Source organism: Callorhinchus milii, unplaced genomic scaffold (assembly GCF_018977255.1).
Source record: "Callorhinchus milii isolate IMCB2004 unplaced genomic scaffold, IMCB_Cmil_1.0 Scaffold4, whole genome shotgun sequence".
NCBI lineage: Eukaryota > Metazoa > Chordata > Chondrichthyes > Chimaeriformes > Callorhinchidae > Callorhinchus > Callorhinchus milii.
Genome location: NW_024704745.1, coordinates 67,831,999 through 67,859,765, shown reverse-complemented (window position 1 = coordinate 67,859,765; position 27,767 = coordinate 67,831,999). Strand labels below are relative to the sequence as shown.

Here is a 27,767-nt window from a genome sequence, read left to right as displayed (position 1 = left end):
GAAGTAGGTAGGAGCAAGGCCATGGATGGCTTTGAATGTGAGGACCAGGATCTTGAACTGTATCCTCTGTGTGATGGGAAGCCAGTGGAGCGGTGTGGGGATGGGGTTTATAGGGTCATGGAGCCAGGTGTTGCAGAGGACACGGGCTCCAGAGTTCTGGATGATCTGCAGCCTAAGGACCGAGGAGTTGGGGAGTTTGCATAGTCAAGCCTCGATGTTATGAATGTGTGTATGAGGGTTTCGGCTGCCTGCAGTGTGAGACAGTGACAGAGCCGGGTGATGTTGCGGAGGTGGGGGAAGGCAGAGCGGGTCATGACACAGATCAGGGTAGAAAGGATAGATGAAGGTTAAACAAGAAGCCAAAGTTCTGGACTGGCTTAGTAAGGTGGAGTGTGCATCCATGGATGGTGATGCTGTCAGCGCCTGAAGTGTGGAGGCACTGACCGGAGCCAATCAGGAGAGCCTCGATCTTATTGACGTTCAACTGAAGAAAGTTTGCTCTCTTCCAGGACTTGAGGTCTGACAGACATTCTGTCAGAAAAGCTGTGGTCCTGGAGTCAAGGGTGGAGGCAGAGAGGTAGAGTTGGATGTCATCCGCATACACGTGTCTGAAGGAGAGCCTAGGGAGGTTGAGGAGTTCGGACAAGCTGACAGGATATCCAGAGAATCGCAGCTGGAGGACGAGGAGGAGAAGTAGATTTGTGTGTCATCCGAATACATGTGGAAGTTGACCCCATGTCTGCGGATGACATCGCCGAGCGGGAGCATGTAAATGATGAAAAGAAGAGGGCCAAAGATGGAGCCTTGGGGTACCCCGCAGATGACTGGACGGGGGCAGGAGGAGACACCATTGGCCGAGATATTATCATTGGTGGTTAGTCAAGTAGAACTCGAACCATGCGAATATAGTCCCACTAAGGTGGATGAGGGTGGAGAGGCTGTGAAGGAGGATGGCGTGATTGACTGTGTCAAACGTGGCAGAGAGGTCGAGGAGAACGAGGAGGCAAAGGGAGCTCTGGTCACAGAGAGAGAGGACATCATTTGTTACTTTGACGAGTGCTGCCTCTGTGCTGTGGGCAGGGTGAAAACAACAACAGAGGGGTTCGAGTAGGGAGTGGAGGGAAAGGTGTGAGCGAAGTTGATTTGCAACCATGCATTCCGAAACTTTGGCCAGGAAGGGCAGCTTTGAGATTGGTCTTAAGTTTGTGAGTTTGGAGGGATCGAGGGTAGGCTTTTTGAGGAGAGGAGTAATGACAGCAGTTTTGAAGGGGAGTGGTATAGAGCCTGAGGCGAGGGACTAGTTGATTGTATCAGCTAGTAGTCAGCAGAGGAGGGGGAGTTGGGTGACCAGAAGCGAGATGGGGAGGGGCCAAGGCAGCAGGTGGTGGGCTTCATCTTGGTGATGGTGGAGGAAAGGAAGGCAGGAGAGATGGGGGCAAATGAATGTAGAAGCGCTCTGAGACGCCGTCCGGCGTGGAGGGCGCTATATAAATCCAAGTTGTTGTTGTTGTATAGTGCGTGTGTGGTAGGAGGAGACGGTGGTGAAGGAAGCATGGGTGGGGTGGTAGGCGACATGGAGGTGGGTGGGCGGAGGAGGAGACAGATGTTGTCGATCCTGATGATGAAGAACCTCTTCGTACTTTGTGTCTGAAGTGAGGATCGGGAGTGCTTTAGAGGAGTCTTGGAGGAGGGAGTAGGTAGTGGAGAAAAGGATTTGTTTTTTTTTTCACCTCAAGAATGACTTGTGAATAGAAGGTGGTTTTGGCTTGGGAGAGGGAGCCCAGTGGTTGATGTGAAGATGCTCGAGCCACAGTGAACCGTGAGGCCGGTTTTGTGCCATCTGCACTCAAGCAACTGGATTTGGGATTTGAGAGAGTGGGGGTGACTTGTACCAGCAGAAGCTGGTAGGCTTGGAAACAGACTTGGTTTTCAAGGGGACAAGGGAATTGAAAGTTAAGGAGAGGTGTAGCAGCTTGACGGCTGGGTCTGGATCACTGCAGTTGGAAGGTCAGAGGATGAGAGGGTGTTTATGAGGGTAAAAGGGAAGCTTTTTCCATGGACAGAAAAAGATGGCGGAAGGCTTGGATGAGGGGAGCGTGATGTGGAGGAGAGGGAGATGAGGAAGTGGTCTGAGATGGCCTTACAATACAATGCAAAATTTCATTTGTAGAGCGCCTTTCACATTGGGAGGATGTCCCAAGGCACTGGACTGTCAGGGATTTGGACCCAAGCTGGGGCTCAGGGAGGGTGAAGGGTAGGAGGGTGGCCGAAGGCTCGGTTGAAGAGGAAGTTTTGAGACATGCCTTGAAGGAGGCAAGGGAGGGAGTGAGGCAAAAGGAATGTGTAATGAAGTTCCATAGGGTGGGGGGCAGAAATGCAGAAGGCCCGACCGCCGATGGTGGTGCACACCGGGCAGGAGCCGTGAAGCAGGCCAGAGCCTGCTGAGCGGAGAAAACGGACAGGTTGATATGGGGTCAGCTGGTTGCAGAGGCCGAAATCATTCCCATGTTCATGGCCACCCGCTTTTCCTAGTGATCACCCGGGGCCTCAGGGTCTCGGATGTCACCATCACCGACAAGGCCATCTCTGACCACCATTTCATCTCCCTCAACTACTATATCCCTCTCCCCACTGCCTCCAAACCTACCACCATCTTCTACCGCCCATGGAAAAAGACCTCCCCGCAATCCCTCTCCGCTGCCTTGGAGTCCTCTGAACTCCTTCCCTTCTGGCCCACCTCCCGCACCAACCCATCCTCTGCATTTACTCTCCTCCACAGCAACCTCTCCACCACACTCGATGCCCTTGCCCCCTCTCACCTCCCAAACTGCCTCCTATTCCCGATCCTCACCCTGGTTCACCAGCCACCTCCTTCACTCAAGGGCCAAGTGCTGGCTGACGAACGCACTTGGCTCAAATCCTGCCTAACGGTCCACCAGCACATCTGGCTGGACCACATCAAAACCTACCGCTCCTCTCTCACCTCGGCTAAATCGTCCTTCTATTCCAGGTTAATTCTGGAGGCGAAGGGCAACCCCAGGCTCCTGTTTTCCACCACCAACCGGCTCCTCTGCCCTCCCTGCCACATCTCGCAGATTCTTTCCTCCGACTCTCACTACGAGGAAATGCTGGACTTCCTCTAGTCCAAAATCAAGGGAATCCGCTCAGCTGCCACTGCCCTCACAACTTCCTACCCCCCCACCCCCCCACGCTCCGACAAATACCCATCCCTCCTTCCACACCTTTCAACCTGTCACCGCTTCCTCTTATCATCACCATCATATCCTCCATGAAGCCCACCACCTGCTCCCTGGACCCCATCCCCACCCCTCTCCTTAAATCCCAGCTCCACCTCCTTGCCCCACTACTCACTAACATCATTAACCTCTCCCTGTCATCTGGCACTGTTCCTACCCCCTCAAAACAGCCACTATCACCCCACCTTGAAGAAACCTTCCATTGACCCAACACAGCTATCCAGCTACAAGCCCATCTCCAAGCTCTCTTTTCTGTCTAAGGTCCTTGAGAGCCATTGCCTCCCAGCTTCGCTCTTTCCTCTCCTCCCACTCCCTCCATGAGCCCCTCCAATTGGGTTTCCATGCTGCCCACAGCACGGAAACTGCTCTGGTCAAGGTCACAAATGACATCCTGACTATGTGTGACCAGGGTTCCCTCTGCCTCCTTGTCCTCCTCGACCTCTCCACCACTTTTGGTACTGTGGACCATTCAATCCTCCTCCACCGCCTCTCCTCCCACGTCAACTTTCAAGGTTCTGTCCTTGACTGGTTCAGGTCCTACTTTTCACACAGCCTCCACTTCGTTTCAGCAAACGGTTTCTCGTCCAGCCCCCGAGCCGTCTCGTGCAGCATTCCTGAGGGCTCTGTCCTCGGTCGCCTCCTCTTCACCCTCTACATGCTCCGCAGACATGGGGTAAATTTCCACATGTATGCGGATGACACCCAACTCTATCACTCTGCCTCCATCTCCATGACTACTGGTGTCCTGACATCAATTCCTGGATGAGGGATAACTTTCTCCAACTGAACGTCAGCAAGATCGAGGCCCTTCTGATTGGCTCGCACCAGTGCCTCCACAACTCCAGCATCAACATCCACGGCTGCACACTCAACCTCACTAAGCTAGTCAGGAACCTGGGTGTCTTGTTTGACTCTGAACTGTCCTTTCTCCCCACATCCGTGCCATGACTGGCACTGACTACCACCACCTCCACAACATTGTTAGACTTTGCCACTGCCTCACCCCTCAGGCTGCCGAAACCCTCACCCATGCATTCGTCGCATCAAGGCTCGACTAAGGGAACTCCCTCTTAATAATAATAATAATAATCCTTGCATTTGATATAGCGCTTTTCACGTCGGGAGGACGTCCCAAAGCGCTTCACAGAACACACTGTAAAGTGAATTGACTGTATATTTGTGGGCGAACGCGGCAGCCAATTGCGCACAGCAATGTCCCACAAACAGTCTTCATCGGCCTTCCCAACTCTTCCCTTCACAAGATACAGATCATCCAAAGCTTGTGTACTCTCACGCACCAGACTCCGCGACCCCATCACTCCCACCCTCGCCCGACTCCACTGGCTCCCCATCCCTCAGAAAATTGAATTCAAGAGGATTGAATTGTCCTCACTTTCAAGGCCATCCATGGCTTTGCCCCCTCCTACCTCTCTGACCTGCTGACTCCCTACCAACCTGCCCACTCCCTCCGTTCATCAGGCTCCAGCCTGCTCCACGTCTCCTGCCCGACCCGCCTTACCATCAGTGGTTGAGCTTTCAGCCTCTCTGCCCCCACACTCTGGAACTCCATCCTACAGTCCCTTCACCCTGCTTCCTCCCTTGCCTCCTTCAAGGCCAGTCTGAAGACCCTCCTCTTCGATCAAGCCTTCGGTCGCTCTCCCACCTCTCTGCCTTCCCTCACCCCTACCCCGCCCCTCCTCCATGCTCGGGTCCTGACCCCTGACTGTCCAGGGCCTTGGGACATCCTCCTGATGTGAAAGGCACTCTATAAATGTAATTTTATTGTTGTTGTAGGGAGGGACAAGGCTGTAGAGGGGCTTGAACACAAAGACGAGGATTTTGAATTCTAACCTCTGGGGGATGGCGAGCTCGTGGAGCCGGGCGAGCGTGGGGGTGATGGGGGCACAGAGCCTGGTGTGGGAGATGACATAAGCTACAGAGTTCTGGTTGATCTGCAGCTCATGGAGGGAAGAGTTGGGAAGGCCGAAAAGCAGGGAGTTGGCATAGTCGAGCCAAGACGTGATGAATGCATGGATGAGGGTTTCGGTGGCCTGAGTGTGAGGCAATGGCAGAGCCGGGCGATATTGCGGAGGTGGGGTTTGGCAGACCAAGGACAGCGCCCTGAGAAACGCCGCACGAGATGGTGCAGGGGCCAGAGGAAAAGCTGTTTGTGGAGACGAAGTGGAGACCATGTGAGAGGTAGGATCTGAACTACTCAAGGACAGAACTATGAAGGCTTAGTTGAGAGGCGGTGGAGGAGGATAGAGTGGTCAATGGTATCGAAGGCAGCAGAGAGGTCAAGGAGGCAGAGGGAGCCCTGATCACAGATGGACAAAATGTCATTCGTCACTTGTCTGTGATAGACAAATCAGTGGAATTTAGGCAATCGGTTATGACTAGGTCGAGGTGGTGTCCATGGTTGTGGGTCAGGGTTTAGCAGTTAGAGCACTCGCCTTGCAAGTGAGAGGACCTGGGTTCAGTTCCCGGGTAGGACGAAACATTAGGCAAGTTTCCTTACTCAACACGCCTCTGTTTACCTAACAGTAAATAGGAATCTGGTTGTTGGTCAATTGATGGATCGCTTTTCCGGGGATAATAATCCCTTCAAAAAAATAATAATAATAATTTGGTCACTCAATCCATGACCTTTTGTGGGACACTACTGTGCACAATTGGCTGCTCTGTTTCGCCCACAAAATATACAGTCAATTCACTTTACAGTATATTCTATGAAGCACTTTGAGACATCTCAAAGACATGATAAGGCGCTATATCAAATGCATTATTTGATTATTATTCTACTGAACCTTGCAGCTGTAGTCAGTCAACTCCTTCAAAAGGGAAAATACTTCTCAGAGCACTTGAATCGACTCGTAGATATGACTCTTGGGAGTCACTTTATCGAAATATTTGACCAGGGGAGGAGTAAGGGGGAAGAATAGATTGAACTTCCCACTGGAGGTTCAATAGACATCAAAAAGGTAAAACAATTTCAAACGCAAGTCTCTTCTCGGCAACTGAGCACTTGATTTATATCAATCCCCCTTCTCCCTTCCACTGAAACGCCCTTGGTAAATCAATATGTTTTTGAAACCATTGAAAGCAAACGCAAAAGAGTTCCAGAACTTGCTCACCAAGGGCTGAGAATTTGGGAAACTGATCTGATGCTTCGTCCAAACCTACGTTCCGAGTACCAAGTGAAAAAATGTTCCGAATCCCAAACCCACTCAGCTCCTTGCCATTTTATGATGATCCCATCACTGCCCTGTGCAGTGCCCTGCGTACAGAGACAGCTGAGTATGTTTGAGTGTCAGCTATGGACAGCAGTTGGCCTGTTGCCAAAATCTACAAACACAAGCGATACAGCATTTGAATTTACTACACATCCAGGATCTCTTCCAAACCCTTAAACAGTGAAAGGTATTCGTCTTTCTGAAGTGTTTCCTTCTTTCTTTACCCCCCCAATCCCTGCTCTCTTCTGGAAGAAGAGATTGATTGTTTTGAATGTTGCAAGTCAGCCTGAACCAATTGGACATTAGTATTCAAATACTGAGGCACACTTGAGTGGTTTAATTGTCCTCAACACAGCTACTAAATCAGGTTTACTTTCAAGGGCTTTTTTTCTGGTCTCAACAAGGTGATGTTGAAGTAATAAAAATGCACATTCAGATGGTGGCAAGTTTGCATATTACTGGGGGAAAATTCCACTGGGATCTCAATGTGTTATATTTATGTAGTTTTTCAGATTGCCCAGAATGTGGCAATTTGTTGAATTTAATCTAAACTTTGAAGACATCTTTTCTCTTATTTTTAAAAGAATCTTGCAGAAAACTGGCTTTGAAATTGAGGTTGTATTTAAGAATTTGCTAAAGTCTGAATGTATTAGATAAATCCATAATATAGTAAATCTAGTCCCAGGGGGATTGGGGCTCCATTGTGATGTCTGGCTGCCATAGGATTCAAAATTATGCCTTCAACTCACATTCGATGACTTGGCTCTTTGTCACTTGCAAGGAAGATTAGCCTACAAATACACGGTCATTGCACTTTATTATTATTAATAATTTTAATATTTGGACTTGATATAGCACCTTTCAGGTCAGGAGGATGTCACAAACTGTGTTGCAGGATATATTGCAAAGTGTGGTGACTGCGTGTTTTGTAGGTAAACTCAGCAGCCAATTGTGCACACAGCAAATATCCATGAAGTGAATGATCAATTGTACCTGGAGGTTAGGACACCGGGAGAAACTTCCTTCTCTTTTTAAATAGCTTTGCACGATCTCTAATGTTCCATTTATGGAATTCACTACCCCAGAAGGCTGAAGATGCTCAGTCCTTGAACATTTTCAAGGCTGAGACTGATAGATTTTTTAAAAAATAGAGGGATTAGGGGATATGGGGATAGGGCAGGTAATTAGAGTTAGGTCAGAAGATCAGCTATGATCTTATCGAATAGTGGGGTAGGCTCGAGGGGCCAAATGGCCTACTCCTGCTCCTAATTCCTATGTTCTTGTGTTCTTATGTAATTGAACAGGAAGACTGGACCATGGTTTAATGTCTCATTTGAAGGACAGTGCCCCCGACAATGCAGTGCACCCACATCAATCCATTTGAGTTTCAGCCTAGATTATTTGGCTATTCATACGACATTTCTGTGTGCAAACTGGCTGCTGCATTCACCCATAGAATACACTGTCATTCCACTTTATAGTATGTCCAGTGAAGTGATTTGAAGCATCCTCCTGAAGTGAAAGATGCTAAATGTAAGGATAATTATGTCAGTTCAAAGTCCAAATGTGGTTCTTGACCTCACAACTTTTAAGTCTCAGAGGCGAGAGTTCTACCATTTGAGCTAGGCTGACACCTTTGCAGCAAAATCTCGTGAAGCACTTTGAGACAACATGGTAAGATACTATCAAATGCAATTTTAGAGATTGAGAAGCTTTGAGAATTCAGAGTAGTCGGAAATAGATCCCTCCATTTGAGAATGCACAAACATTGAACCATATTTTAGGGCAAACGGTTGATTTTTCATTGGAGAAGAAAACGCTTAGAAGTGCAAGTAGAGTGATGTCTAAATTCCATCAGATCAGAGATTTTTTAATCAATTATGCACAGGCAACATCAAAAGAGCATTTGTTCAATGCAAGTTTTACCCTGGGGCTTGGGTAAACTTGTTTTATCTTTTACAAATCATTCTAAAGCCGAAAAATATCTCTTTTTAATGAGTCTTATTTGAAGTGCTGCGTAGTTGCAGTTGTGTGTATGTATCTTCAGCAATGGTCATTGATTTAATCAGTGCCATAATTTGTGCATATAAGTGATTTTCGACTTTCAAAGCCATTGATCACTACCCTTTGTTTCCTATTATTCAACCAATTAATTTCCACCTCTCTTGCTTTGACAATTACCTGAGAATTTATTACTTCACTATTGAACATGTCCATTGACTGTGTTCACAGTGCTACTGGGTCAACCTGGCTCAGATGATAGCACTCTCCTCTGAATCAGAAGGTTCAAGTTTCATGTTGGGACATTTAACTCTCTTAATCTGAAACTGGAATTCCCTGCATTAATCTCTCCCATGCCCTTCTTTGCTAGTCTTCAGATCGCAATTTGAAGACTTTCCTCTTCAATTGGGCTTGTGGTTATCTCCATTTTCTTTCCACCTTGGAGTCAAGCTACACCATTGTTCAATGCTCCGAGAATTTAACCCATGTGAAGTGTGCTATGTAAATGCAAGTTACCGTTATAATCTAGGGTGACATTCAAATGCAGTGTTTGGGTGCACTGCTTTACCATAGAATTATACAGCACAGAAGGAGGCCATTCAGCCCATCATGTCTGTGCCTGCACCTTGAAAAGAGCTATCCAAATCAATCCCGCTCTCTCCCCATAGCCCTGCAAACTTGTCCTCACCAAATAATTATCTTTGTTAGAGGTGCTGCCTTTCGAATGAGGTGTTAACTGAGGACCTGTCTGTCTATTCATGTAGATGACGTTTAAGATCCCACCAGAGAAATGCGTTTCTCTCAGTGTCCTGGCCAATAATCCCCCAAATAAAACTCAATGGCTATTTGTGCGCAAAAATAGGCTGCTGCCTACAAAAATACACAGTCACTACACTTTATACTATTTACAGTATATCCTGTGTAGACTGCTAACAATGTGGAAGGTGCCTTATCAAATGTAAATGTACAGATAGTCAATTCCAAAATTTAATAACTAGAGTTGCACAATAAGAGCATAATGTCTGCATAGAAGCAAATAGTGATGGAGAAAAGTTAGGTGAGTTCAGCAGAATGGTTGTATATATTTGAAGCAATTTCTCATTCATTCACCTGCATATTGTGGACTGGCCTAATAACAACAACAAAAAACATTTGTATAGTGCCTTTCATGTCGGGAGGATATCCCAAGGTGCTGGATAGTCAGAGATTTGGACGCGAGTAGGGTTTCAATCCCTAACCGCTGCCTTGGAGTCCTCTGAACTCCTCTCCCTCTGGCCTTCAACCCTCACCGACCCCTCTTCTGCTCTCACCCTCCTCCACAACACCCTCTCCTCCACACTTGACACTCTTGCCCCTATCACCTCCCGTACTGTCTCCTACTCTCGCTCCTCCCCCTGGTTCACCACCCACCTCCGCTCACTGAAGAGCCAGGTGCGGGCCGCTGAACGCACCTGGGTCAAATCTGGCCTAACAGTCCACCGACAAATCTGGCTGGACCTCCTCAAAATCTACCGCTCCACTCTAGCCTCGGCCAAATCGTCCTTCTACTCCAGGATAATCCTGGAGGCGAAGGACAACCCCAGGCTACTGTTCTCTACCACATCCCAACTCCTCCGTCCCCCCCGCCACCCCGCGCAGGTCATCTCCTCCAACCTTCACTGCGAGGAGATGCTGGATTTCCTTGAATCCAAGATCAAGGGAATCCGCTCCGCGGTCACTTCCCCTCCAACATCCACCCACCACCCACCCCTTCCCTCCCACACTCCGACTCCTACCCATCCTCCCCTACACACCTTCGTACCCGTTTCCCCATCCTCCGTCACCAAACTCATCCTCTCCCTGAAACCTACCACCTGCTCCCTTGACACCATCCCAACTCCACTCCTTATCTCTCAGCTCCACCTCCTTGCCCCACATATCACAGACATCGTCAACCTGTCCCTCTCCTCTGGCTCTATTCCCATTCCCTTAAAAACTGCCACCATCACTCCCACCTTAAAAAAACCCTCCCTTGATGCGTCGCAGCTATCAAGCTACCGGCCCATCTCCAACCTCCCCTTCCTATCCAAGGTCCTGGAACGAGTTGTCGCCTCCCAGCTGCGCTCTTTCCTCTCCAACCATTCACTATTCGAACCCCTTCAGTCGGGTTTCCGTGCTGCCCATAGCACAGAAACTGCCCTGGTCAAGGTCACCAATGACATCCTGACCATCTGTGACCAGGGCTCCCTCTGCCTCCTCGTCCTCCTCGACCTATCGGCAGCATTCGATACGGTCGACCATGCTATCCTCCTCCACCGCTTGTCCTCCCACCTAAACCTTCAAGGCCCTGTCCTTGAGTGGTTTAGGTCGTACCTCTCCCACCGTCTTCACTTTGTCTCCACAAATGGTTTTTCCTCCGGCCCCCGCACTGTCTCGTGTGGTGTCCCTCAGGGCTCTGTCCTCGGTCCCCTCCTCTTCACCCTCTAAATGCTCCCCCTTGGTGACATCATCCGCAGACATGGGGTTAACTTCCACATGTATGCGGATGACACCCAACTCTACCTTTCCTCCTCTACTCTCAACTCCACGACCACCGATGTCCTGACAGCTGCCTGTCCGACATCGAGTCCTGGACGAGAGATAACTTCTCCAGCTCAACGTGCGCAAAACTGAGGCCTCCTGATTGGCTCACATCAGCGCCTCCGCACCTCAGGCACCGACAACATCAGCATCCAAGGCTGCACTCTCCACCTCTCAAAGCCAGTCAGGAACCTCGGAGTTCTGTTCGACCCTGAGCTGTCCTTTCTCCCTCATATCCGCGCCACAACTGGCACCGCCTTCCATCACCTCCGGAATGTCGCCAGACTACGGCACTACCTCACCCCTCACGCTGCTGAAACTCTGGTCCACACCTTTATCACCTCAAGGCTGGACTATGGGAACTCTCTCCTCGTCGGCCTTCCCGGCACCTCCCTCCACAAGCTGCAGGTCATTCAGAACTCTGCAGCTCGTGTACTGTCCCGCACCAGGCTTCGGGACCACATCACTCCCACCCTCGCTCGCCTCCACTGGCTCCCCATCCCCCAGAGGATCGAATTCAAGATCCTCATCCTCACCTACAAGGCCATTCACGGCCTTGCTCCCTCCTACCTCTCCGACCTACTATCCCCCTACTTACCTGCCCGTACCCTCCGTTCCTCTGGCTCCGGTCTGCTCCACATCCCCCGTCCCAACCGCCCTACCATCGGTGGCCGGGCCTTCAGCCTCTCAGCCCCTAGGCTCTGGAACTCTATCCCCCAGTGCCTTCGCCGCCTCCTCCCTTTCCTCCTTCAAAGCCGGTCTCAAGACCTTTCTCTTTGACTGAGCCTTCAGCTCCCCTCTCGACTCTCTACCCCCTCCTCGCTCCCTCCCTTCCCTCCCCTCACCCTGACCATTTCCCCCCTGCTCGGGTCCTGACCCAACTGTACAGCGCCTTGGGACGTCCTCCTGACGTGAAAGGCGCTCAATAAATGGAATCTTGTTGTTGTTGTTGTTGGGATCAGGAGAGGTGGAGGGTAAGGTGATGGGCTTCTGCTTATGCAATTTATTAGCAGGCCTTTCACATTTCTCCTTTCAAAACCGTCAGCAAAGAATATCTTTGCTACATTGCCCAAAGCTGTTAAATTAATTTTTTTCATGTAAATCTTTTAACATGTGCATTTATCGAGGATGACCTATACTCCCATCTATTTAAATTCCGTTTACATTTTTTCTAAAATGAAGTAGGAAGGTGGCCAACAGGAAAATGTAAATTGAAAATGTAAATTGAATCACTTTGATGCATTATGTTAATTGAAGCATCTTTGAGTCTTTGTGGCCGATCATGTCCACTGACATAGGAAAATTTGCAATGGATGAATATTGTAGGAAAAGATTAAGCTCAGGGTTTTAAAAGGCCAATGGAATGACTGGGAGTCGCTGACAGATGTAGGTAATCAATAGTTTGTCACGGCCAACTTGTGGGAACTCTAAAAGTTAAATCTATGTGTCTGACATAAACAGAAACCAATCATTATGCTTAATAGTATCTAAACTAGACCGAGAATTCAGTCCTGTGGAGTCTTGTAGCTCAGTGGTTAGAGCACTCGCTTTGCAAGCGAGAGACCTGAGTTCAATTCCAGGCAGCGCGAAACCTTGGGCAAGTTTCCTTACTCCACACAGAGCCTAATAATAATCCCTCCAAAACAAAACAATAATAAATTGATCATTTTCAATCCACGACTGTTTGTGGGACATTGCTGTGCGCAATTGGCTGCCGCGTTCTCCCACAAATATACAGTCCATTCACTTTACAGTGTATTCTGTGAAGCGCTTTGGGACGTCCTCCCGACGTGAAAAGCGCTATATCAAATGCAAGGATTATTATTATTATTATAATTACACACAGGTACTCCACCTGCACATGGAAATTTCTCTATGTTTAGAATAGAATGCTCCCTCTCTCTCTCTGGAGTGATGTACCCTGTTTACCTAATTCTGGAGAATATTAGGTGCATCTTGGCAAGAACCAAGGCTTGGAATGCCAGAGTGTGCGTTGGTGTACTGCTGGAATTTAACCAGCTAAAACCACATAGCTTGCCATTGATAACGCTGTCTGGCAAACTTTCCCTTTCCTTGACCAACTAAGCCCATCCTACCCGCTAGGACTTTGTCAACAGGAGCTGAGGGGAAGAATAACTGGGCCCATGACTGGTCTGTTCCTCCAAGTTCTGCTGATATGCCAGACTAGCTAATAATAATAGTACTTTCATTTGATATAGCGCCTTATCACATCTTCAAGATATCTCAAAATGTTTCAGAGAATACACTGTAAAGTGAATTGACTATATTTTTGTGAATGAAAGGCCCTAGTCTGTCATCAGCAGTGCCCTGCAATACTGCGGACCCGTCTGGCTCAGGAATCAAACTACAAGACCGCCACAGAAGGTTGGCTCAATTTTGACATTCTGTTGCCAACGATGTCACCTTGAAACCAAGGAGATAATGTCACAAAGATTTCCAATTTTGTAGGAAATTGCAGTATGAAGCACTTCCAGATTCCTTAGTTAATTCCTTAGCCTGTTTGAAATCGCTATGTTTTAGACCCTAACAGTCATCTAGATTTAATTACAGTCAGAACTGAGTCATTTAATGATTTATCATGTTTTCTGATTATGCTATTGAAAGTTCATTTTCTGTTGCATTTGTCAATTTGTAGTGCATTACACTTAATGGAAAAGAATCCATTAACAGATAGGAGAACAATTATTCAAATACTGAGCCCAGATTCTCCAGCAGAAAAATTAGGTGACGTAATGAGATTCTCCCAATGCGGAATCTTTGACGCCACCAATGTGTTCATTTATCAGCTGAGAAATGTGCCAGCACTATTTTAAAAAATGATTGACAAGTGTTTGCTTGATATTCTTAAATATGTCTTGATGTGCAAAAATGACTCAGTTGTTTCGTTAGAAGTTTACAGATGAACCTTTTATAGAAAATACATTCTGACAATAATTGAGTGGACGTGCTTGCACTTAATAAACCTTGCATTTGATATTATGTCTTAATGCTGGGAGGTCACCCCAATGAGCCTCACAGGATTTTACTGTTCTGTCTGCCTGTTCAAGTGGATGTTAAAGATTCCATGGCACTGTTCGGAAGGAGAAGAGACTTTGTCCCAGGCTCTTGCCCAACAATTCCCCAAAATAAAATTTGTCATTTACTTTGTGGCTTCATGGTTTATGGGACAAATGGACTGCCGCATTTGCCTACAAATATGGGCAAATTCCACTTCATAGAAAAATCCCGTGAAGAGCTTTGAGATGCCCTCTTGACATGAAAGCATTATTGTCCTTATTAATAATAGAATTATTCTAAAATATTTTTTGATCATGACGGTACCTGTAAGAAACGTAACAAAATGGTAAAGATACTGTAGATGGGAGCAGAGGTGGTCTCAACTATCTGTGCTCTTGGTTCTGCAGTTAGAATGGAGTTGGTCATTTTTTTATTTTTTTCACAAATACTGTTGTCAAGGGTTAATCTGTTGCACATTTTAACTATGGTTTTCTTATTGCTAATAACATAGGGCGGCTCTGCACACAACTGCAGCTCATGACTCGTGAGCGCGCTGCTCGTCTGATTAAAGAATTGACGAACATTTGCTGGCCTGGTAGAGAGATGTCTGTCCAATGGTATCCAGGCCACCCAGAGAGGAGACACCCACCTATTTCATGGCTGCCTACAGTATGGAGATACCTGTACCACAACTTCTCTGAAGATCTCACTCCATTTGAGGAATTGCCACTGATACCAAAGAAGCCTTTGGATGAAATGCAGAGAACAGTCGAGCTTTTACGTGTCCGATCTCCATCTCCCATCATACTAGAATTTGAGAATGAATCCCAGCTTCCTGAACTGCTACCAGAGATCATTGAGAAACTGGGTGGAGTTGCCATTAAGCAACTAGACCCGTGCTTGCAGCACCCTCTTCTGAAAAAGTACATTCACTCTCCTCTGCCAAGCACCGTGTTGCAGATCATGGATAAGGCAACACCGCAAAAGATCTGCAGTCAGGTGGTGTCGCTACCTCCAAAACACAAGGGGGCATTGAGAAGCTTCTTGGCTAGTTTACCAGAAGCATTTGAGCGAGACAAAAAACTTCTTCAGGAACTGATGATCTTTAATAAGGTTGAACCGACTTTGGAGAAAAGATGTCGGAGTTTTACTGCATTAAAAGGAAGTAAAGTCTTGCATCACACCGCAAAGCTGCCTCCAGATGTGCGTCTCTCCGTGCCAGTGATAAACTGCAGCGACGAGGCTTCGATTCGACTGGTTACCATGCTGAAAATGGAACAGTTAAAAAGTACAGACTGCCTGAAGATCATACTGCAAGACATTGGAAAAGGTTTCTACTCTAGTAAGGAAGTTATAGATATTATGATTTGGGTTCTCACCAATTTATCTTTCCTTAGAGATGAAAACGCATCTGTGATCGAATGGCTGAAGAGCTTGAAATTCATTCTTACTTTTCTGGGAAGATTAGTGTCAGCCAGTGAATTGTTTGATCCCGAAGTGGAAACACTACAGGATTTGTTTTACGCTGATGAAAAGATTTTCTTTCCGCCAGATGTGTTCACGTCGGCTCCAGACGCCCTGCATGCACTGAGACAAATAGGCTTGAAGGGTGAGGATCAGCTAAGCGAGAAAGATATTGTGCAAGTGGCCAAGAGAATTGAAGAACTGCAGAGCAGTGGGAAAGTGAAGCAAGACATAGTTATAAGAAAAAGTAAAATGTTACTAACGGTTCTTCACAGACAAAACAAATTAGTAATATCAACCGAAACGAAGGCGGCTTTGCAGAAGTTAAAATGGGTTCCCGTTTGCAAGGTGCGACCTTTGAATTATCCTCAATCCCTTGCTTGGAAGGGAGACTCGCTAAACTTGCACAAACCGTGTGAAATGCGAGATGTATCTGATGCCGTATTGGTGGGCTCTGCAGTAACTCTCGTGGAGAACGTCTCGTTACAAGTTCGGAAATTATTGGGGTTTTCCGCTGAGCCCAGTTTGAAGAGCGTTCTAGAGCACTTGAAGAATGTTGTGGATTGGCATATTTCCAAGGCTTTCAACAAAGACGAGTGGTACCAGTTTCAACATTTCCTACTTGAAATCTATGACTACATGCAGAGGCATCTGGAGAAGGACAGAGACCTGTTCAAATCCTTGACATTTCCCTGGGTATGGACGGGGAAGGTCTTTTCTGTGCCCATACAAGTGGTAATCATGCCAATAGAAGATCTTGACTTAGAGCCTTACTTGTACACTCTTCCAATAACCATGTCAAAGTACCGCAAGCTGTTTACCTTCTTCGGAGCAATAGAACAAGTAAACGCCGAACACACGTTTAGTATTATCAATAGCATCAAACAGAAGAGTGATGGCAAAATCAGTGAACACGAAAGTAAGCAAAACTTACTTCTGCTACTGAATATCTTAAGATGGCTGCACAGCAATCAGATTAAAGTTAGCCTTGACACCCCGATACCCATTCATTGCAGTAGAGATCCCGGCAGGTTAGTGATGGAGCCGATTAATAAGTGCAGCTACTGTGACATCAAAGTGGACGACTTGAGCGACTTGCTTGATGATTCCTTAGAGCCCATCAACCTGGTCCACGAGGACATCCCTATGAAGATGGCTCAAGCTCTACAAGTGCCATGTCTTAGCACCAGGCTCATTAACCCAGAGAATCTGGGCTTTGAGCAGTCGGGCCAAAGGGAGCCGCTCACAGTACGAATCCGAAATATTCTCGAGGAATATCCGTCGGTTTCGGACATCTTTAAGGAGCTGCTGCAGAATGCTGACGATGCTGGGGGAACCGAGTGCAGCTTCCTGATCGACATGCGGAGGAACATGGATATTCGGGAAAACCTTCTGGATCCTGGGATGTCGGTGTGCCATGGCCCTGCTCTCTGGTCATTCAATGACTCCGGCTTTGCAGACACCGACTTTGTCAACATAACTAGGCTCGGAGGATCGGTCAAGAGGAGCGAGGTTGACAAGGTCGGGAAATTTGGGCTGGGTTTCAACTCCGTCTACCACATCACCGACATTCCCATCATTCTGAGCCGAGAGTTCATGATCATGTTCGATCCCAACATCAGCCATTTAGAAAAACACATCCGTGACAAATCGAATCCCGGAATAAAGATCAACTGGAACAAACACCAGAAGAGGTTGAGGAAGTTCCCCAATCAATTCAGGCCATTTGTAAACGTTTTTAACTGTAATTTACCGCTCACGGTCGAGATGCCTTTTAGCTACTCAGGAACTCTGTTCAGACTTCCCTTCAGAACAGACGAAGAGGCAGCCATCAGTGAAATCAGCAGTGTTTCTTACAGCACAGCGGATATTTATTCTCTTGTGGATGAGTTTAGCTTGTGTGGGCACAGGCTGATCCTGTTCTCTCAGAATGTGAACACAATGTACCTAAAATACTTAAAGTTGGATGAGCCTGATCCCAGCTTAGCTCAGAACACCATTGCTATCAAGAAAATGCTTTGCTCCTCAAAGGTCGTGACTACACCCATGAACATCTTGAAGGAGGCCGCAAAACTGATGAAGACACTCACGAGCACAAGGCAGCTTCCCTCGGAAGCCCCTCGATGTGCCTGTATAGTGCAGATTGTGGTAGAGGAATTCCTAGAGGTGTTCAGGCGATTTGTGGATCTTCAGTCTCCGCTGTTCAAAGGTCCGGAGGATGAGCCGACCCCTTTCTTTGAGGATTTTGCCAAATTGCCTCAGACCATGAACGTGGACGAAGAGTTAGGACAAAAGCTGACTGAATCTAGCACTTGGCTTATATGCTCGTGCATGGACACTGGCGAAGCACTTAAACTTTCACTGCTAGAAAGTGGGCAGAGATTAGGGCTCGTCCCCTGTGGCGCCATTAGTGTATTGCTCTCGGAATTGGAAGACAACAAATGGACCATAATGACAAATAATAGTGCTTACGGAGAGGTCTTCTGCTATTTGCCTTTGAGGATCAAAACTGGATTACCCGTGCATATCAATGGCTGCTTTGCAGTTTCATCCAACCGGAAGGAGATCTGGAAAACGGACACGAAAGGCAGGTGGAACACAGTGTTCATGAGACACGTGATTGTGCAGGCGTATTTGGAAGCTCTCATGGTGTTGCGAGACATGGTTGTTAACGAAGAGCTTGTTGATTACATCTATTACTCTGTCTGGCCTGACCCCACCCTGGTTCACGATGACTTTGCCGTGATATGGCAAGGTCTGTACGAGGACATCGCAAAAGGAAGAGGGAGTGATCTGGCCGAGGTGTTTTCAGATGGAACGTCATGGGTTTCCATCAAAAACATCCGATTTCTAGATGATGCTTTGCTGAAGAGGCCAGTAGTTGGACCAGTGGCTTTCAAGATCCTCTTGCAGTACCTCAAAAAAGCTGATCCACTGCCCTTGTGTGCCGTTCAGCTCCCTTCCTGGGTCAAATCAGGGTTTGAAGATGCAGGGTGTAAGCATATACTGCAGCAGAACACTTTCTATGAGAAGCAGTTTTTCACTGAGGTCTTCTTTCCCTACATTGAAGAGGTTGAAGCTGAACTTCGCGACCCGCTGATGCTTTATGTGCTTGATGAAAAGGTGTTGGAACTTTCCGGATTTCTGCGTGTTACCCACTGCGTGCCGTCCTCAGGAGAGCACCATCAGTTGGCTCTGCCATCGAGGCTCATCCACCCAGAGGGCCGGGTTGCCAAGCTGTACGAGGTGAGTGATGGACGGTTCCCCTATGGGACGATGCAGGATTACCTGAACCCAGTGCGTTTGGTGAAGCTCCTACAGCTCGGTATGATTAAGGATGATATTTCGTGGGAGGATTTACTGGAGCGTGCAGACTCGGTGAAGGAGCTCAGTAAAAGTGATCACGCATCAGCCTGCCTCCGAAGCAGCATTATACTGAGTCTGATCGATGAGAAACTCAAGTTTAGGGACCACAGAACCAAGGATTTTGCCGAAAAGTTTCAGTCTATATCTTTTCTGCCATTTCTCAAAAAGCCACCAGGATTTTGCTTGCCTTGGAATGGAAGCGAATATCCACCTGAAACCATGTTTCCGTCCAAGGAGGTTTTTTCAGTTGAATACCAGGATGTAGTTTGCCTTCTGCATCCAATTCTAAATGAAAACCCTCCTACTAAAGGATGCGGAGCCTTGCCTGTAGCTGTTAAAGATTTCTTGGGCTTATTAAAGAAACCGCCCGTTCTTCTGGTGTTAAATCAACTGAAGAAAGTGGCTTCTTCATTTGAAGGCATCACCCTGTGCCAAGAGAGTATCACGAATGCTTGTTACAAGTACCTTCATGAAGCCATGCTAAAGAATGAAGCTGCAAAGCTACAGATCAATGAGGAACTTCAGAACTTTAACTTTGTCCTGGTGGAAAACACCTACGTAAATTCAGCAAAAGTTGCTTTCCACCTGAATTTTGATGCGACTCCATACCTCTACCAGCTCCCCAATAAATACAGGAACAATTTTCGGGAGTTATTTGATAAGCTCGGAGTCCAGTCCTCTTTCACCGTTGAAGACTTTGCGAAGGTCCTTGAAGTTTTAAAAGATGAATGTGCCAGGAACCCCTTAAGTGAGACTAACTTTCAGCTTTGCCGAAGAATCATAAGCGAAGGAGTGTGGGGTCTGATTCGGGAGAAAAATCGAGACTTCTGTAAGAGAAAATATGGAATGCTTCTGTTACCAGATAGCGAAGCGTCCCTGGTTCCAGCCAAATCTCTGTGTTACAATGATTGCCCTTGGATCAGAGTCAGCGATAAAACTGTGAAGTACTGTCACCCTGATATCCCGAGAGAGGTAGCTGTCAAACTTGGAGCACTTCCAAAGCGGCACAAAGCTCTGGAGCGCTACGCTTCCAATATTTGCTTTGCCCCACTCGGCAGTGAATTCGGACAGAAAGAGAAACTGACCAGCAGGATCAAGAGTATTCTTAACGCTTACCCGTCTGAGAAAGAAATGCTGAAAGAGCTGCTTCAAAATGCAGATGATGCAAAAGCCACAGAGATCTACTTTATCTCTGACTCTAGAGACCATCCAGGGGATAGAATCTTTGATGAGAAGTGGGCACCCCTTCAGGGCCCTGCACTCTGTGTGTATAATAACCAGCCGTTCACGGAGGATGATATTAGAGGGATACAGAATCTTGGTAGAGGGACAAAAGAAGGGAATCCAGGTAAGACTGGGCAGTACGGGATAGGATTTAATTCAGTGTATCACATTACAGATTGCCCTGCCTTTATCTCTGACAATGACACACTGTGCATATTTGATCCCCATGCAAGATACGCTCCAGGATCCACCAATGTTAGCCCAGGTCGCATGTTTAGAGATTTAGATTCAGATTTCCGAACCCAGTTTGCTGATGTACTGAGTCCATTTCTGGGTAATCTTTTCAAAATGGAAAATGCAACTATGTTTAGATTCCCTATACGGAATTCTGAAATGTCCAAAATCTCGGAAATCTCCCCGGTGCCGGTTTCAGATAAGATGGTCCAGAATCTTCTGGACAAACTGCGTAGCGACGGGGCTGAACTCCTCATGTTTCTAAATCACATGGAGAAAATTTCCATTTGTGACATCGAGAAGACAACTGGCAACCTGAAAGTTTTGTATTCTGTGAAGGCCAAGATTACGGAGGGTGACAGGTTGAAACGCAAGCAGTTCCATGCGTCTGTGCTCGACAGTGTGAATAAAAGAAGACAGCTCGGTCAGATACCAGTTCAACAAATCACTTATACTATGGACATTGAAGATTCTGAGGGCAACCTCACAACCTGGCTGGTCTGCAACAGATCGGGTTTCCCGAACATGGACAAAGTTTCGAAGACAGTCATATCGGCTCATAAAAATGAAGACATAACTCTGTTTCCTCGAGGAGGGGTTGCGGGTTGTATTAGCCACAATTACAAAAAGCCCTTTCGAGCTTTCTGCTTCTTACCACTGTCGCTGGAGACGGGACTGCCTATCCATGTGAACGGACACTTTGCCTTGGATTCGGCCAGGAGAAATCTGTGGCGGGATGACAACGGTGTTGGATTGCGCAGCGACTGGAACAATAACCTCATGACGGCGCTGATATCGCCGGCTTACGTGGAACTACTCGTTCAGATACGGAAGCGCTACTTTCTTGGTTCTGACCCTACGATAACTGTCCTCCAAAATACACCCAATCATCTTTTGAAGGATATAGTAAAAAAATATCTGACCTTCTTCCCCGTCAACAAGCTTGACATCCAGCCAGATTGGTTCTGCCTCGTGCGGTCCCTTTACTGTTGCCTTCATGAAGATCTCAAGCGTCTGCTACCAGTGGTGCGGATACCAAATGCAGACAGTGGAGAATTGCATCCTACGATTTTTATTTCCTGGATCAATACATCTCCTAATCGAAACAGACCATTCTTTGATAATTTGCTCCAAGATGAACTGCAGCACATGAAAAGCACGGAGTACAATATTGCAGTCCGCAAGACCATAGCAGAAAATGTTTACAGGCTCAAGAATCTGCTGCTCGACATAGGATTTAACTTAGTATACAGCTCCGAGGAGACTGCCAACATTTATCATTGCTTTCAAGAATCAGGGGTTCCAGTGGACTATGTGGCACCTTCTGACGTCCGCGAGTTCTTACACTCTTTTACTTCCCCCGATTCAAGCTGTCATCTCGGAAAGCTGCCTTGTCGATTGCAACAGACTAGCCTGAAGCTATTCCACAACTTGAAGCTACTAGTTGACTACTGCTTCAAGGATTCGGAAGAGAACGAGATTAGAGTGGAAGGGCTCCCTCTGCTCATTACCCTGGACAATGTTTTGCAAGTTTTCGATACCAAGCGCCTAAAGTTTCTGACGACCTACCATGATCTGATCCCTTCCCGGAAGGACCTGTTCATGAACACCCTTTATATGAAGTACAACAACATTCTGCTCAACTGTGGGGTTGCAAAGGTTTTTGATATCAGTAGTTTTGCAGAGCTGCTGGCCTCCGTCCTGCCCAGGGAATATAGGACAAGGTCTGTTGTGAAATGGAAGGACAATTTTGGAAGTGAGTCTTGGCTGAAAAACTGCTGGCATTTTATTAGCGATGCAATTTCAGTCAAGGAAGGCCAGACGGAGATTAGACCTACCTTTGAAACAATTGTTGAAATATTAAAAGACTGGGCTTTGCTGCCTGGAACAAAATTCACCGTCTCCAGTAATCGAATACTAGTACCAGAGACTGACGTTTTGGTGCCTCTCAGTTTAATGCATGTCCCTATCTACCCAAATGTTCAAAATGACAAAGTCTTCAACACACTGATGAAAGCTGGATGCATTCAGCTAACAGTGAGCAAAATTTGCCCAAAAGAGCACATTTTAGTCTCGCTGCTGGCTTCGCGTTTGGCAAATGTTGAGAGCCCTAAGAGCATCCTGAACTCTCTTGAGCACATGATCCGAGCAGCAACCCTCAGGATGGATCACCTAACGGACAGTGACTTTGACGTTCTTCTGATGTATTTCAACAGCAACTTGAATCAGCTGACAAACCAGGATGACAGCAAGGTCCTGAAGTCTTTGCCTTGCTTTAAGACCATTAATGGCAGCTACATCAGCACTGCAAAATACGGTTCGTGCTTTGTTCTGACAAAGAGCATTCCATCAGCTGAAATAGACAAGTGGGCGCTTTCCAGTTCCTTTGCATTTCTTGCTGACAACCCTCATCTGAAGGAACTATACACTTTTCTCGGGTGCACTCCTGTCGATGACCTTGAGGTCTACTTGAAGTACTTACTTCCGAGGTTTGACAATCTTTCTAATGAAGCCAAGATTGACCATCTAGTCCACTTAAAGAAGAGGCTTTCCAACTTGGATGAAGGTTCGACAATCAGACACCAGCTCTTTGAAAAGCTTGAAGGTCTTGCAGTTATTTCAGACTCCTTCAGCCGCCTCAAACCAGCAAAGAATTTCTATGACCGAACAGAGAATGTTTTTGAAGTCATGTTGGCGGAAAATGCTTTCATTCCTCAGGATTTTTTTCGGAAGCTCGAGCAGGTGGAAAAGCCTAAAAACCGTGCAACATTCCTCACGTCATGGATAACCTTCCTTAGGAATATAGGACTGAAACACACCATCTCTCAGCAGCAGTTGCTACAGTTTGCCAAGGAGGTGGGAATTCGGGCTCAGGCAGAGAAATGGTCTAAGACGACAATACAGAACAAGGTTGACGTTCTCTTAAATCATATGTTTCAAGAGAGGAGTGACTTATGCACGGGAAATTTCCTTAAAGACCTGTCATTGATTCCCTTCATCTACCCTGAACGTGCACCTGCAGAGCTGGTGAAACTGCACCTACAATACCAAGATGTAAATGGGATACTTCCTCTGATCCGGTTCAGCGGGGCTGAGGTCAATCCCAAATTCAAGCAGACTGATGTAATGCAGCTTCTATGGACATCGTGCCCTATCCTGCCCGAGAAGGCAACGCCTTCCACTATTAAGGAGCAAGAAGGGAGCAACCTCGGAGCCCAAGAACAAGTAGAAGAAGTCTTGACAATGCTAAACGTCAGCCTGGATCCACCTCTGGACAAAGTCATAAGTAACTGCAAAAACATCTGTAGCATTCCATCTCCAGATGATGACATGGTGAAAACCAGGGTTAAAGTGTTGAGGAGCACATATGAGTTTCTTAATGCAGAAAAAAAAGACTTTCAACTATTCCTCCGAGGGGTTGCATTTGTTATGGTTGAAGATGGTTGGAAACTGCTGAAGCCTGAAGAGGTGGTGATAAATCTTGAGAATGAGTCTGATTTTAAACCTTACCTATATAAGCTGCCTTTAGACCTTGGCACCTTTCACCATGTATTTAAACTTCTGGGTACGGAAGATGTTATTTCAATTAAGCAGTATGTTGAGGTCCTGAGTCGTATATTTAAGATATCCGAAGGGAAGCAGCTGGAACCAAATGAAATGCGTACAGTCAAAAGGGTGGTTTCCGGTCTTTTTAAAAGCATTCAGAATGAACCGGTAAAGGTGAGGAACGACCTCGACAATGTCCGAGATTTAGGTCTTTACCTTCCCAGTCATGATGGGAGGTTAACAAAATCCAACATATTGGTTTTTGATGACGCACCGCATTATAAGAGCCGTATGCAAGGTAATGTGGGGGTTCAGATGCTTGTGGATCTGAGCCAGTGTTATCTCAGTAAGGACCATGCTTTCCATACTAAGCTAATCATGCTGCTCCCTTCAAAGTTGAGGCCACGGCTCCTTAGCAGTATCTTGGAAGAGATTCTGGATGAAGAAACGCCCAGGATGTGTCAGTTTGGAGTACTGTGTTCACTGCAGGGACGCCTTCAGCTCCTGCTCTCCTCGGAACAGTTCAGCACTGCTCTCGTCCGGATTATGAAGCACGAGAATGACAATACCTACCTAGCCAATGAGGAGAAAGCCACTCGACTGTGCAAATCCTTGCGTGAGGGTTTGAAAGTTTCTTGTTTTGAGAAACTGCAGACCAGCCTACGAGTGAAAGGATGCAACTCAATCCCAAACAGCAAGAGCGAGACATTGGCATTCCTCAAAAGATACGGAAACGCAGTGATACACCTCTATATCCAGCACTCAGAGAGCAAGGATATCAATTTCCTTTTGGCTCTAGCAATGACCCTTAAATCTGCTACTGACAACTTGATCTCAGATACCTCCTATCTGATAGCTGTGCTTGGCTGCAATGATATTTATAGAATCAATGAAAAGCTAGACAATCTAGGAGTGAAGTATGATTCTTCCACTGAGCCTTCAAAACTTGAGCTGCCTCTGCCTGGGACACCTATACCAGCTGAAATCCATCACCTGCTCCTCATGGATCCATTGAATGTCTTCTATCCAGGAGAGTATGTAGGTTATCTTGTTGATGCTGAAGGAGGTGATATATATGGTTCCTATCAACCAACCTACACCTATGCCATCATTGTTCAAGAAGTAGAAAGAGAAGGAGATGAGAACTCTAGCTTTCTGGGAAAGTACTTCCAAATTGACATTGGTTACAGTGAGTATAAAATTGTGAGCTCCCTTGATCTGTACAAATTTTCTAGACCTGATGAAAGCTCCCAAGGGAGAGACAGTACACCCACCACTCCGACAAGTCCCACGGAATGCCATTCGCCTGGGCCCAGGATGGTTCCACCTCATTTTCCTGGAAGAGAAAGCCACAGAACATTACCTTCAAAGCACCACTCTCCAAAGAAGATCAAGCTACATTCTTTGCCTGAGATCCTTCGAGAGGTGACAGCTGTATTGGAGCAGGCTTGGAGGCTCCCAGAATCAGAGAGGAAAAAGATTATAAGACGGCTGTATCTCAAGTGGCACCCCGATAAAAATGCGGAGAACCTGGAGATAGCAACGGAGGTTTTCAAGCACCTGCAAAATGAAATCAACAGGTTAGAAAAACAAGGTATTGTAGGTCCTGATTACACAGATAGGACAACGAGAAGGACATATTCCTCCTCATCTGCTCGCTTCCAGTCGGAGAAATTTTCATTTCAGAGATTTTATACATCCTGGAATCAGGAAGCAACAAGCCATAAGTCTGAGAGGCAGCACTTTAAAGGAAGGTTTACTTCGACATCGGGATCTTCACACTCTTCGCGATTCTTTGTGCCTCCGACCTTCAAATCTGTGGGCAATCCCATCGAGGCACGAAGATGGCTCAGACAAGCTCGAGCAAACTTCTCTGCCGCTAGGAATGACCTCCATAAAAATGCCAATGAGTGGGTGTGCTTCAAATGCTACTCGGCAGCAAAGCTTGCTTTGATAGCGGCTGAGTACTCGGTGAAGGGAAAGTCTGACAAGGATGTCAGGCCGACTGCACTCGCACATAAAGTAGAGGAATACAGCCATAGCCTGGCAGGGCTCGGAAATGATGTGAGCATTTTGGAAGCTTATGGTGTGGACGGATTGAGAACCCAGTTTCCTGACCTCCTGCCTTTCCCTTTTATTCCAAATGACAAGTACACCACTGACGTTGCAATGAGAGTGATGGAGTGCACTGCTCGGATCATTATAAAACTTGAAAATTTCATTCAGCAAAAACTATAGGGTCACATTCGGTTATATTAGTAAATACCTTAACTCCCATCAGGCAAATAGTTCAATGTCATTTCACTCCCATCCATTCCAAGAGTCAGTGCAATCAAAACCATTTCAAATTTGGAATGCTAGATCCTTGAGGTAATCTACAGTTCATTCCCCCTTTAACTTCTTCACTGATGAATGTTAAAGAACATGAAACTAATAGCACTCAAAAGAGAAACCTGCAACTGGGAAGCATAGTGCCATATTACAATGATGAGGACATTACTAAAAAGAGCAAAGTTTAAGGTTGGCAGTGCCATCTTAAGCAAAGCAGTGTATTACAATTCCTTTAGAGCACATCATTCACTTCAATAGTACTGAACATAATGTCCTTTTAAAGCAGCGAAAATATTTTTCTTTTCAAAATATACTTACTAAATAGTCTTTGTTTTGCAAGCTGCAAGTATTTAGCTGCTGTTAGAAAATAAATTGCAAATCAAATGGCTTTAGTCATTTCAAAGCGGCTTAAGAAGAATTAGACTTCCTGCTAGGTCATCTCGGTACAGAGCTGTCACTCTGGCAATGGCTTTGGTGCAGATTACTTACTGTAACTAATTAAATGCCCCACAAAATCTGCAAATGTTCTTTTGTTACATTCAAACTCTTCAATTATAAGGAATACACAAAGAGGATCCAAAACAAATTAAATCTGATTCAGTATCAAAAGTAGGTATTTTTAGAACAAAGAGCTATTTCATATCCTGCCCAATTTGGCAGTCATTACATCTGCCATTACTGCCATCTGCTAGGGACTACTGATAAATCTGGATCCATTGTTTAGCTATCAAAATTAAAAGAAAAATTGAAAAGATGTCTGTGCATGTCATGAATGTCTGTTTCCATGACAATTGCGCTTTTCTTGCGCAATAGTATTTGAGCAAACGCATTCTCTCACCGTTCACTCATTGGTTTAATTCTCCTTTGGAAATTTGCACATATTTGGCCCTTTGACTTGTCGGCACAGCTGTTTATTTATGTATTTATTTATTTATTACACCGGCAGGAACAAGGGTCTTTGTGGAGGGCATTTTAAGCTCTGTTAACCTTTAAGCAAAAATGAATACTGTGTTAGTGTCTTGATGCAACCAGTGCATGATGCAAGTGAGCCTCTTCATGCAACATGTGATGAATTATGGTTGAACCTTGTGAATGGATGTTTGCCAGAGTATCTTCATTGGCTGGAGCACTGCATCCCAGTGCAAAGCTAGCGCATTGCTGCTGGAATTCCACAACTGTCCCTTTTTAAAAATAGATGAGCTTACATTACATAGTTTTAATGCCTTAAACACAAGTAGCCAATAATAACTTGAAGCAGGTTAATTACGACAGTTGAGCTAATCGTGCTCCTGTTTTACATGCTGGATGGGGATGGGGTGGGAAGGATTATTTTCTGTAATGCTTGTAATTGAACTTTCAATAGCCGATACCGTGCAAATAGGACTTTTTGCCTAATATATACAATAGAAATCCTGACACTATCCATTCATAAATGGGCCTGGATCCAAACATTGGACTTCAGTGACATATTTCACACCATAGTTTTAAAGATTGAATGAGATGTTAATGATCTGTTGCAGGTTTGAAACTTGAA

General features: G+C 46.2%; 1 protein-coding gene across 1 annotated transcript in view; it reads left to right on the top strand.

Moving 5' to 3' along the window:
• Window positions 1–26,572, top strand: part of sacs (sacsin molecular chaperone) — a 59,671-nt gene extending 33,099 nt beyond the window's left edge. The window contains exon 9 of the mRNA XM_007900654.2: window positions 14,580–26,572. Coding sequence (XP_007898845.2) covers window positions 14,580–26,140 — 11,561 coding nt within the window. The 3' untranslated portion in view covers window positions 26,141–26,572. The remainder of the gene's footprint in view (window positions 1–14,579) is intronic.
• Window positions 26,573–27,767: the final 1,195 nt, after the last annotated feature.